Consider the following 12,938-nt stretch of genomic DNA (forward strand, 5'->3'; position numbering starts at 1 on the left):
TAGATTTACTTTGGGTAATATTGACATCTTAACAATGTTGTCTTCCTATCCATGAACACAGTTGTCTTTTCATTTATTTAGATCTTCTTTAGTTTCTTTCAGCAATATTTTCAGCATACAAGTCTTTTACCTTCTTGGTTAGATTTATTCCTAAGTGTTTTATTATTTTTGATAAAAGCCTAGAATGGCTTTCTTAATTTTCTCTTCAGATTATTCATTCCTGGTGTATAAAAACAAAACTGATTTTTGCTCTTGACGCTACAACTTTGCTGAACTTGTTTCTTAGCTCCAGTAGTTTTCTTGTGGATTCTTTGGAATTATTATTATTTATAGGATCATGTCATCTATGAATAGAGATAGTTTTACAAAAACTCTTCTTTTACAATTTGGATGCCTTTTATTTCTTTTTCTTGTCTAAAGCTCTGGCTAGAGCTTCCAGTACAATGTTGACTAGCAGTGGTGCAAGAGAGCATCCTTGTTTTGTTCCTGATCTTAGGGGGAAAGTTTTCAGTCGTTCATCATTGAATATGATGTTTGCTGTGGGTAAAGATGGACCTTTTAATAATAGTGCAGGGGCAAATGGGTAGCCAGTTGGAAAATGATCCACTTCTATCATAGAATAATGAATGGTCTCCTTTTAGCATTTAGCTTCTTGCATCAATTAAATCTATATTGACGGGAAACCCCTCTCCCCTGTTTCTATTCCATTTAGGAACAAACAGGGTAATTGCTTTCAGTATATTAGGGACTAAAATAAAGCTACTCACTTTCCTAATGTTTATCTTATAGTTGCAATATATATTTTTTTGTTGACTATATATTATGGTTGAGGTCAGATATTTTTTTCTGCTTTTGTAATAGAAGATTAATTATCGATTTATTTGAAAGAGCTTAATTTAGAATTTAAGTGAGGGGAAAAAAGAAATAGAGACCTTTTCCCTTTACACTTTACCATCTTGGAAGGAGAGGGGAGGAAAAAGGCAGAAAAGTTGCTGTGGAGGAGTATATACTTATAAGGGGGTGGAATTAAAGCTGCTGAAAAAGAAACCTTTCCCCTTCCTACGGTAAGATTCACCCCAAACATTGTCCAGATTTTAATTCTGCTGAATCTCTCTCCCTTTTTTTTTCAAACCCTTTGGTGGGTTAGGGAACATGTATTTTATACGGCTGTAGTTTTAAAAATACACTAGGCAGTGAACTCTAGGGCCATTTAGAATACCTGACTGCCAGGGGGAAATAGTGAACTTAGGCAAACAATTCTTTCACATCCCTAAAGTATATTATTTTTATTCATCTACACCAAAATTAAGTATGAAGCCAAGAGAAGTGAAATAGAGAGGCAGAAGAAGATAAATTCTATAGTAAATAAGAATTTAGAAAACATAAAGAGGTAATGAAATAGCAGTCATTTAGATCATATGAGACAGGGATGAGGAAGACCTAAAAATATTTCTGTCAGAAAACATAAGAAACAGGTATTTATCAACCCATTATGGGAGAATTTTTTTCCAACATTAAATTGATCTGAGATCTTAATTTGATGGTACTGAAAAAATTGTTTAGTAGGTGTTGTGTTCCTGGATTTAAAAGCACAACTGATATTTTAGGTCAAAAGCATTTCTTCTGTAGTAGATGCTTACAAAATTACTGGAAATTGTATTCCTGTTGGAAAGCCGAAAGACTTAAAAGTAACATCCACCTGATGTAAACTGATGGCAGCAGAGTACAGTGATAAAAACATGTATCCTCCAAATGAAATTGCTATTTGACCAGTTGAAACTTGACCATGATTGGTAAAGTTGATATCAGGTCTATTTTTAGTTGTGTTGTTTAGTATTCGTGATGATGTTATGCTCTTCAGTTTTCTTTGATGATTGAGTTTTTATTATTTATTTTCTCCACAGAAGTGAACAATACCATATCTTTGAAAGATTTGCGAATACTGTTTTTATATGAATTTAAACTAGGACATAGTGCAGCCATGGCAAGTAGAAACATCAGTTCTGTCTTTGGAGAAGGCTCTGTTAGTGAAAGGACTATCCGTTGGTGGTTTAAAAAATTTCGTTCTGGTGATCTGAGTCTGAAAAATGAGCCTCGAGGGAGACCCAAATCGGTTTTAAATCAAGATCAGTTGAGAGCTATGGTGGAAGCTAACCCCAAAACAGCAATTCGAGGCTTTGCAGCACACTTAGGAGTTTCTGCTACAACAATTTCCCGTCATCTGGCTGCAATAGGAAAAGTGAAAAAATTGGACAAGTGGGTAGGCACCACACCAGTTGAGGGATGATCATAAACTGAGATGGTTAGAGATATATGCTCATCCCTTAAGATTTGAAAGAGCAGACATCTATTTTGGAGAGGATCATAAGCTTTGACAAAAAATGAAATTGAAAGTGATTTGGACAATGGTTGGATGTTGATGAAGTTATCAAACGTGTTAAAACCATCATTGCAACCAAAAAAGGTTCTGGTAGCTATATGGTGGTCTGCAAAAAGGATATTTCATTACTGCTTTTTAACCCCGATAAAACAAACAGTAGCATCATATTTTGAAGAAGTTGAAATTATGTATCAAAAATTGATCTAAAAGTTCTCTGCATTGGTTAACCAACATGGAGCTATACTTTTTATGACAGCATTTGATCACAGATATCACAAACCACTACAGGGAAGTTAACTGAATTGGGCTAAAAAATTTTGCCACATCCATCATACTCACCTGACCTTTTTTCAGATTACCACCTTTTTCATCATTTGGAACTCGTTCTAAGAAACAGAATATTCTCCAGTTGAGAAGCTGTAATTGGAGGATTTGAATAAATTTTAACAATGCTGAATTTTATCAATATGGTATATGTCATTTAATATTTGGGGAAATTTATCATATTGGGGAAAGCAGTTAATGCTAAAAGTGCATATTTTGGTTGAATAAAGCTTTTCTTTTTCTCAAAAATATAACATTTTCATTTTGACCTACAAAAAGGCAATTTCATATGGTTCAGCCTGATACTTCCCCAGACCCTGGCAGAACATGAAGACTGAAAGGTATCTAAAGTACTGGAAAACTACAAGCTGCTCCTGAGTTTTGGGCTTCTTCGTTGGAGGAATGTGGAGCAACCCAAAGTGTATGTGTGTGTGAAAGATGCTTAGGAGTCAGCCATGCAAAGATCTGGGTAAAGAGGATTCTAGGGGGATGAGCAGCCTCATCAAAGGCTCTCAGGCTCTCAGAAAATATTTTGTTTTCTTTTTTTTTTTTTTTTCTGAGGAAGATTTGCCCTGAGCTAATATCTGTTGCCAATCTTCCTTTTTTGGCTTGAGGAGGCTTCGCCCTGAGCTAACATCTGTGCCAGTCTTCCTCAATTTTGTATGTGGCTGATGAGTGGTGTAGGTCGGCGCCATAGCATGGCTGCTGATGAGTGGTGTAGGTCGGCGCCCGGGAACCAAACTTAGGCCGCCAAAGTGGAGCGTGCTGAACTTAACCTCTAGGCCATGGGGCTGGCCCCAGAAAATATTTTTTGAATAAAGAAATGAAAGCATGTTTCTAACACCAAAAGCTAAGCAAACACTAGACATGGCTCAGTGATGCTTTTGGATGACAATACTTATTCTGTCACATAGAGCCATTTCCTTCTTTCATATGTTTTCCATTCTGATTCTATATTTTTAAAAAGTGTAGGTGACCTATCAGAGGCCATAATTAGTGGCCTCTTGATGATTTTGTAGCTATATTGCAGTTACTCTTCATGGCAACCAGGAATTAAGTTGGGGTAAAAATACTGGGATGGTCCTCTTCCTGCCTCTCTTCCTCTTGACAACCTGCTATGTCACTTCCATGAAGGAGAGGAGAGTAAAGGAATCCTGAGAGGTAAGAAGTGAGAGAATGACATCCTGGAATGGATCTTACCTGGAGAGAGAGAGGGAAAGGAGAGAGAGACAGACAGACAGAAGGGAGGGAGGGAGAGAAATGGAGGGAGAGAGGGAATAGAAATCCCCTAAAGTAGAATTGACTGTGAGCCCAAGGATTAAGGACTGTGGGATGCTTTACTGCAAATTAAAAAAAAAAAAAGCTGTTCCTTCTTTTGGTAGGAGCAGCCCTGTACCGTGACACAAGGCTTGGTGAGCAGATTGTAGGCTGCTGTCAGTCCTGATTTACTCCCTTGATTGGAGGCCCTGGTCTGGAATCACCGCTTATTTTACTGCTCCATCCTTGGCTTTGTTAAGGAATCTACTCAATGTTTCTATGGACTCTTGCTTACTCCTAAGAGAGTGAAGCTTCTGATTTAGCTCAGACTGATAGGGTAACAGGGCTAAGGCCAGGAGTGTAGGAAGGATTTTATTTCAAAGGCAGCACGAGGGTGAGGCTAAACGGTCACAGAAGGCAGGAGCAGTGGCTTGGCCAGTGTGCAAGAAAGTGGTGTTGTATAGTTACTTAGTCTGGATGGTAGTTGTTTTATGGCCATCCATCCTTCCCTCAATTCTCAGACCTCTCGTCAGACTTCACAAGCTAGATGCTGGACTTTGGTCTAAAACAATTAGTGGATATCCTTGTCCAGCCAAATAAGTGGTTCGGGGATGGGTAGGAAACCCAAACGGAAGCAATGAAACGTGATGAGACAGGGAAGGGAACAGATATAGGATGTTAAATTATCCCAGCGATTTTCCTGACCACCTCCAAAAAGGGGTGTAGACCTGAGAGACAGAAATGGGCCCTGTGGTTCTTGTGAGCACATGGATCCAGCTGTGTCTGAAACTGGTACTACTATTAGTGTTTTTTGGTTATGTGAGCCAATTTTGCTTAAGCCATTTTGAATTGAGTTTTTAATTTTGGCAAATGAAAGATTCCTGACTGATATGCTCCCTGAGCCTTACTTTACTTAACAGTAAAATGGGGCTCACGATACCACCTTGCAGGCTTTGGGGAGCAAGAGGGACAGTTAATGTAAAGCACAGGCACAGAGTAGATGCCCAATAAATAGTATTTAATACTGTAAGAGGAAAAAGCAAAGGAGGCAAAGCAAGGCAAAGGACACCTCTGGAGGCCCCTCTGTGTCCAGGGCAGGCCAGCTGGGCTGAGTTCAGTGCTCAGTCAAGGCTGGTACCCAGCTTGGACCATCCAGAGGTACCCAGCTGTAAAGTGGGGCTGGCCTCTTGAGTCGCTTTGAGCCTGGGACTTTTCTGCAGTGAGTGCTCCCTGACCCAGTGCGTTATTGGCCACATAGGAGGAAAAGAAAAACTCTCTTTCAGGGCAAAGATGAGGCTTCTCATCTTCTTTGTCTTTACTTTGGCAATTATTTGTGTCTCTCTCTTTTTTTTAAATCATAGACTATTCCTTTTTGGAAATATGGACTATAAATGGTGTGAACAGAATCAACCCAAAATGACTGCATTTTCATCATTGTGATGATCATCTTCCTATTGCCTTGGAAAAGTAGGAGCAACAGCTTTAAATTTATAACTCTTTAATTTAGGAGCTATATTGGATTTTCAAGAAAAATGAGAAATTTTATACACACAAAGACCTGCCAAGCATCCCAGTGCTCTCATTCTCCTTCCTTAGAAAAGAAGGAGAAGCTTTGAAAGGGTCTTTGGTGGAAACTTGGGTTTGACTGTCAAAATAAAGAGAGCAGAGATAGAGGCTGCTGCCTCTCAACCACCCCACCTGCCCATCTCCCTGAAGTAGTTTGGGTCCTAATTACAAAAGGGAGTAAAAAGTGGCTTTGAATAGCCATTTTGGTTTATTAAGTACATAATACCTATTATTAAAGAAGCTCCTACATGATCTAATTGCTTATTCTGAGACTAGAGCACCTACAGCCACTTTAAAGCGTGCATGAAAGATCTTGAGCAAAGTTAGAAACAGCATCAAAAGTCAGTGGAAAGTGGGCTTTTCCAGTACCCATCCTCGGTATGTTGGATTCTCTCTTCCTCTTTCTCTTGCTGCTTCAGCCACAGTAGCCTCCTTTCATTTCCTGTTACCTCAGCTAATTTGCCCATGCTGTTCTTTCTGTCTGAATATTTGCTACTCCTCTTCGCCTCATTAACTCTACCCATCACGCACATTTCCTGCAGTCTCCCCTGATTGCCCCACCCCACCACAGGTCAGGTCCCCTTGCCAAGGGCCTTAGAGCCCCAGTAGGGTTCCTTCATAATTGTGATCACTGTAGTTATATATTTACTTGTGTGATAGTTGGTGTTTGTCAGTCTTCTCTGCTAGATTATAAGATTCACAGCAGGGACTTTGTTTTGCTCACAAGATCGTACCCCTATCAAAAGCACAAGGGTCCAGCACATAGTAGGAACCTAGTAAATGTTTGTTAAATGAATAAGTGTTAGGGCCAGTTTCATCCACTTTGTAGAACACCCTTGTTTTGGTATCAGTGTGAGTAAGGAATGTTTGACAGCAAATAATTGAAAACCTGATGAACAGTGGCTTAAATAAATAGGTTTTGTTTCCTAAAACTTATGAAAATTTTCAAACATACAAAATACTTGAATTTTACAATGAACACCTGTATGCCAACCACCTAGATTGTACCATTAACTTTTTACTATACTTGTTTTATCACTTATCTACCCATGTAGCCATCTTTTTTTTTTTTTTTTGATGCATTTCAATGTATGTTGCAGGCATTAGCACATTTCACCCTAGATACCTGAGCATACATTTCATTACCTAGTGTTCTATATTGACTTAAGGTTCTTGTTGAGGTAAAATTTAAATTCAATAAAATGCCCAAATCTTGAGGGTACTATTCAATAAATTTTGACAAATGCAAACACTTGTGTAACACAAACCCCTATTAAGATACAGACTATTACCATCAGCCCAGAAAGGTCCCTCTTACCCTTTTTCATTTTATCCCCACCTCTACCCCCCAAGAGGCAAACACTATTCTGATTTTTTTTCTATCATAGAATAGTTTTGCCTCTTCCAGAACTGCATATAAATGGAATCATACAGTATGTGCTCTTTTATGTAAGTCTTCTTTTACTAAGCATGATGTTTTTGAGATTCATCCATTTCGTTGCATTTATCAATAATTTGTTCCTTTTAAAAGCTGATTAGTATTCCTTTAAATGAATATACCACAATTTGTTTATCTGTTTACCTGTTTCAGAGACATTTGTGTTTTTTTCCCTAGTTTGGGCCTATTATGAATAAAGCTGTTATGAATATTCTTGCACAAGTCTTTTTGTGGACATATGTTTTCATTTCTCTTGGATAAATACCTAAGATTGGAAACACTGTGCCGTAGACTATGTGTATATTTAGTTTTCCTAGAGCTTTTTCCAAAGTGGTTACACCATTTTATACCCCCTCTCACTAACATTTGATGTTATTAGTCTTCGGGGCTGGCCCCGTGGCTTTCCGGTTAAGTGCGCGTGCTCTGCTGCTGGCGGCCCGGGTTTGGATCCCGGGCATGCACCAATGCACCGCTTCTCCGGCCATGCTGAGGCCGCGTCCCACATACAGCAACTAGAAGGATGTGCAGCTATGACATACAACTATCTACTGGAGCTTTGGGGGAAAAATAAATAAATAAAATTATGATGTTATTAGTCTTCTTAATTTTATCTATTCTGGTGGGTTTGGAGCTGTATCTTACTTTGAGCAATTTTCTCCCTTTCACATTATAAGGAATCTAGGGAGGCAGGCCACAACTGAGGTGGCTACTCCAACAATGGTCTCGGGGACCCAGGCACTTTCTAGCTTTCCATTCATTCTCCTTAGTGGATTGATAATAATTCTACGCATGGCACCTGGGGTAGGCAGTGTCTAAAATGGCTCCCAGTGATCCCTGCCTCTGGTATTCTTGCCCTTGTGTAATGCCCTCTCATTGATTGTGGGCTGGACTTAGTGACCTGCTTCTAACAGAATACAGCAGAAGTGATTGGATGCCACTTCTGAGGTTAAGTTATAAAGAGAATGTGGCTTCTTATATATGGTGACGGATAAAAATTAGACTGTTGGTGGTGAGCATGACTATTGGTGGTCAGTACAGGATACTGATAAATAATAAGGTACACCTGAAATCTCACAACGTTATAAACCATTATGACCTCAATAAAATAAAACCAAAAACTTCACACACACATAAAAGGAGAACAATATCAGAAACATCCATCACCTAGATTTAACAATGTATATTTCAATTAAAACAGTATTTCTTCCAAGAAAAAAAAAAATGTGGCTTCTGTCATGCATGTTCTCTCTCGTTCTTTCTTGGCTCACTCATTATCTAGGGGAAGCCCTTTGCCATGTTGCAAGGCAGCTCTGTGAAGAGCCCAAGTGATGAGGGACTGCGGCCTGCCAACAATCAAATGAGTGAGCTTAGAAGTGGATCTCTCCCTGGTTGAGGATTCACATGAAATTGCAGAACCACACTTGGATTCCTGACCCACAGAAACTGGGATAATAAATGTTTGTTGTTTTGATCCACTAAGTCTTGGGGTAATTTGTTATGTAACAATAGATTAACTGTTACAACACCTGATTGTCTCATTGTCATAAGATGGCTCATAAGATGGCTGCTGTACCTTCAGGGCCTCATGTTCATGCTCCAGACAGTAGGAAAAAGTGTGAAAAGCAAAGGACGAAGAGTTTTTTGACACAAATCTGTTCATTTTTATCAGGAACTCAGAACCTTTCCAGAAATCCCGCTCAGCAGACTTTGGTTTGTATCTTATTGGCCAGAGATAATGGCACATGACCACTCCCAGTTAGGAGGTGGCTAGAGAGAAGGGGGGGACCTGGATGGAGTTTGCATCAGCCAACTGTCAGAGTCTGCCACATTAACCATTTCAAAAACCCCACAGAGTTAGAGACATCTTCCTTAACACCCACCCCAGCCAAATGGCCTTTTTGGGAGATTTCCAGAAAAAAGATCAATTCTAATGAAACTTTCAGAAAACTGCTCAAGGTCTGGATTGCAGGGCCTGGGTTCCTGATTCATGCCTTAGACCATTATCCTCTGGGGAAAACTGAGGTACTATCTTCTTCTGCTACCTGTATTCCTCCAGTCCTTTGCAATAGACACTTGAGAGTCATCCTGGAAATGTCCCTGACCACCCCCTCTCCCCCAGAAAAATAGCTCCTCAAGTTTTGCTAATATTTTGGCCTTCATATTTTTTTAATTCTGTTCCTCTCTTTTACAGTCCTTCATCTCCCTCTGCCTCAGGTCTGATACCTGAGGCATTTTGCTGGACCAGTCATTCTCAACCTCAAATCTATCTTGTTAGTCCCCAACTTAAAACCTTTATTGCCCCATTGCCCTCAGGATGAAAACTCCTTCCCATGGTAGCAAAGACCCTGCATAGATGAATACGGCCCCCCCTCTCCAGCCTTAACTCTTTACCCTGCACTTAGGTACCCACAACACCAAACTGTTCATCTCCCTGCCTTTGCTGACACTGTCCCATCTGCCTGTTAGGTCTCCACCTTTTGTTGGGCAGCTCCACCTGACATCCTCAGGGATTCAGCTTTGGACAGAACTCTTCTAGAAAGCCTTCTAGGATGCCAGCTCCCTCAACAGTGGGTCAAGTGGCCTCCTTAGTAGCTGTGTACAAATCCTTTTCCCTTTTTGGGGGGGAAAAGGCCATGCTATGTTGACCTAGAAGAAAAATCAAATAATACAATTGGATATGGAATGAAAAATAAAGTCTCCCTTCTATCTCTGCCCTCCAGTTCCTTTTCCAGTTTCTTAATGCATATGCAAGCATAAATTATTTTCATGTTACTTTTGCACAATTTTAAACAAGGTGTTCTGCACCTTGTTTTTCCAATTTAACACTATTTTGGAGATAATGATATCACTTTCATATAGATGTATCATTCTTTTGAAGAGCTGCAATGATATTCTGTTGTATGCATACCTTAATTTGCTCAATTTGTTCAATTTGTTGATGGATACTTGGGCTGCTTCTGATTTTGCTCTGAGAAGCAATGCTGTAAAGTGCAACATCTTTGCACAAATAGATCTTAGCACAGGTGGAGATTATCTTTTCTTCACATTCTTAGGAGTGTGATTGTTAGGTCAAAGGCTAGGTGGATTTTAAGTTTTGATATAACACTCTATAAACAGTCACCTGATTTACTCTTCCCATCAACAGCCCAACTCCGCTGTCGTCGAATGGTAGGCCGTCTACACCACTAGACTGCGTGTTTTTTGAGGACAGTCACCTCCAAGTATTCACATTTGTTTGGCGGAATTGGCCCTCAAATTTTGACTTAACGAATTATATATCTCACAGCGCCGAGTCCAGGGCTTGGCATATAGCAAACTCATCAAACGTCTATTACAATTCCTCAGTGATTAGACCTGCTAACATTCACTGGAGTCGATGAAATGCCAGGTCTGTGCTAAACGCTTTCCTTTCCACCTCCTCTTGCACTACTCGTTCTCCTTCCTCCCGGGGAGGGCGCGTGCCCAGCACCACGACCCGCCCTATCTGTGCACTCGTTGGTCGAGCCCGACGCCCATTACTGCCGAGTCCCGCCCAGGCCACGCCCCCACGGGTCGGCCGGGCGGAGAGAAGGGGCAGCCGTCGTCCCGCCGCTCGATCCCGACCGTCTCCTCTCGTGAGAGTCGGGGCGCGCGCGAAGCCGGCGCGGTGGGGTTGGGGGCGCGTCCCGCGGTCCGCGGCCGGCGCACGCCGCGCCCCGCCCCCTCGGCACGCAGGCTCCGCGCGCGCACGCGCACGCGCGCGCCCCCGCCGGAGCCTCGGTCTGCCCGCGAGGACCGGGCGGGCGGAGACCGGGCCGCTGAGGGACGGGGGAGGAGCCCGAGTTGCCGCCGCCGCCGCCGCCGAAGAGCATGTCTGCAACTCGAGCCAAGAAAGTGAAGATGGCCACCAAATCGTGCCCCGAGTGCGATCAACAGGTGGGCGCCGGGGCCGGGCGCGCGGGCGGCGGCCGTTGGCTGTGGCTCCGGGTGGGGGGCCGGCCCGGGCTCGGTGTCCGCGGCGGGGCCCGGAGCGGCCGGGGAGCGGTCAGACGGGCCGGGTCCGTCCTGCGGCGCGGCGCGCCGGGCGGGCGCGTGGGTGTGTCGTGGGCCGGCGGGGCGCGCCGTCCGAGCCCCCGCGAGTCGCCTGGCGGCTCCGGTGACAGCGGCCCGAGCGGGCCGGCACGGCCCCTGCAGCCCCTGTGTCCGCCAGGTGCCCGACGTGCGGCCGCGAGTCCGGGCGCCCGGCTCCCCGAGCCCGTCCCGGCCCGCGGGGTGGCTTTGTTCCCGCCGCAGACGTGTCCGGTGGACCCGAGACTGCCCACCGCGCCCCGGCGGACGCTGACGTGACAGAAGGGGCCGCAGCGTAATGGTGTTAAAGTTTCAGCAAATTTGGAGATTTTTTTTCTTCTAAATATGTTTATTGTCTTTTTGACGTAAAGAATCGTGAATCCCTTCTTTACGTGGTTTTTAATGAAACATTCCCGAATAACGCCCCCACTGAAGCCCTGCCCTTCTGGGCGCTCCCCGCTTCCCCCACTGCCGCGGGGTCCAAAAATTGGGCGTTTCTGCTTCCACATCTTTTAAAATATATATATGTGGTTTCATAAATTTTAAATGACTGCTTTCTACACAGAATGAATGGTGTCATCTGTAATTTAGAAAATCTCGTTTGACTGTTTCTTAGTTTAAGCATGCCTCATTCTGTACTAGAATAATAGACGTTTCTCTAAACCTTACAATCCGGTGAGTCAAAACTCTCAATTAAAACCATTCTTAAGGCCCTTCTTTCAGGCCAATATGCAGATCTGGGTGTGTGTTTTTCTTTTTCATTGAGAGAGTATTTTCAAAATGACTCTCGCTCCTCTCCCTTTCCTTTTTTTGTTTTAATCAGGAGTAATTTGAAATGGCTGGAGCCTTTTTTAATAAGCTGATTTTAGTGCATTTTTTAAGAAGCAATAAGAAGCAATCTTGTAGATTGATCAAGTCTTGTAATAGAAAATGTTACATGTTTTAATTAATATTTTTTATGGGCAGCGGTAGAAATGCTGATCAGAGGAAGATTGTGCAGGAATTTGTTTATTGATCTTATGGGTTTGTTTAGTATGCAGTATACAAACGGTTTAGTGATGTTTTCCAAAGTAAAAAGTTAAATTTCTATTGTTATCATTAAACTAAATTTTTAAAATTCTGACACAATTGGGCTTTGCTATTTAAGTCTCTTTGCAGGAGATTATTTCAATATTTAAATCATTTCCATTTGTTCCAATTAATTGTGCAGAAGCATCAGGTTTACGTGGTATGCATTATGCATTCCAGTTTCTGTAGGGCACAAGTCATTACAAATCTTGACCTTGTTTTACTTGGCATAAAGTAACCTTTTGGGAAAAATACCTGTTTTTAATATCCTGGTTAAAGAAAGAGCAAACCATAATAAGCTTGTAGGAGTTCTTGTAACTGATCAACAAAACGTGATCAGCATTTTATTTGGAAAGATCACATTAATTTTGTTATACATACACAACCTCTTCCTCCGGCTGCCATAACAAAATACCGTAGATTGGGTGACTCAAGCAACAGTAATTTATTTTCTCACAGTTCTGTAGGCTGAAAGTCCAAGATCTTGGCAGAGAGAGAGCCTTCTGGTGTCTTTGCTGATGGGGATACTATCCCAGCATAAGGGCCCCACCCTCATGACCTTATCTAAACCTAATTATCTCCTCTCCAAATACCATCACGTTGGGTTTTACGGCTTCAACATATGAATTTGGGGGCAGGGGACACAGTTCAGTCTATAGCAAGCTATCACATAATTTAAAATGTTGGTTTGTTTTGTCCTTTATTCTACATACATGAGGACTAATTAAAACTTTTGGTAATTTTTAAAAGCGATTTATCTTTTACTAAAAGTAACTGAGTTGAAGAAAATAATAGGTTAATTTTAGCTTTCTAAATATTTTCGAGTACAAGCTTCCTATAAACGAGAAAAAAACTATA

The 12,938-nt window shown here is 41.9% G+C and overlaps 1 protein-coding gene and 1 pseudogene across 7 annotated transcripts in view; both read left to right on the forward strand.

Moving 5' to 3' along the window:
• LOC147913153 (uncharacterized) overlaps positions 1-7,187 on the forward strand; it is a 65,976-nt pseudogene extending 58,789 nt beyond the window's left edge. The window contains exon 4 of the transcript XR_015549174.1: positions 1,905-7,187. The product of XR_015549174.1 is annotated as an uncharacterized LOC147913153 (transcript). The remainder of the gene's footprint in view (positions 1-1,904) is intronic.
• A 3,471-nt stretch (positions 7,188-10,658) lies between these two features.
• HDIP1 (HDAC and MIER1 interacting protein 1) overlaps positions 10,659-12,938 on the forward strand; it is a 92,588-nt gene continuing 90,308 nt past the window's right edge. For 3 of the 6 annotated variants that reach the window (XR_015549172.1, XR_015549173.1, XM_087420325.1), the window contains exon 1: positions 10,693-10,880. Coding sequence is in view for 4 of the 6 variants with exons in the window: in XM_087420325.1 (XP_087276451.1) it covers positions 10,815-10,880 (66 nt within the window). In the remaining 2 variants the exon portion in view is untranslated. Of the gene's footprint in view, positions 10,881-12,938 lie in introns of all 6 variants that reach the window. The other 3 variants (XM_087420328.1, XM_087420326.1, XM_087420327.1) reach the window with 3 other exon arrangements.

This window comes from Ceratotherium simum, chromosome 30 (assembly GCF_057802395.1).
Source record: "Ceratotherium simum simum isolate JZ-2026a chromosome 30, ASM5780239v1, whole genome shotgun sequence".
In the NCBI taxonomy this organism is placed as follows: Eukaryota; Metazoa; Chordata; class Mammalia; order Perissodactyla; family Rhinocerotidae; genus Ceratotherium; species Ceratotherium simum.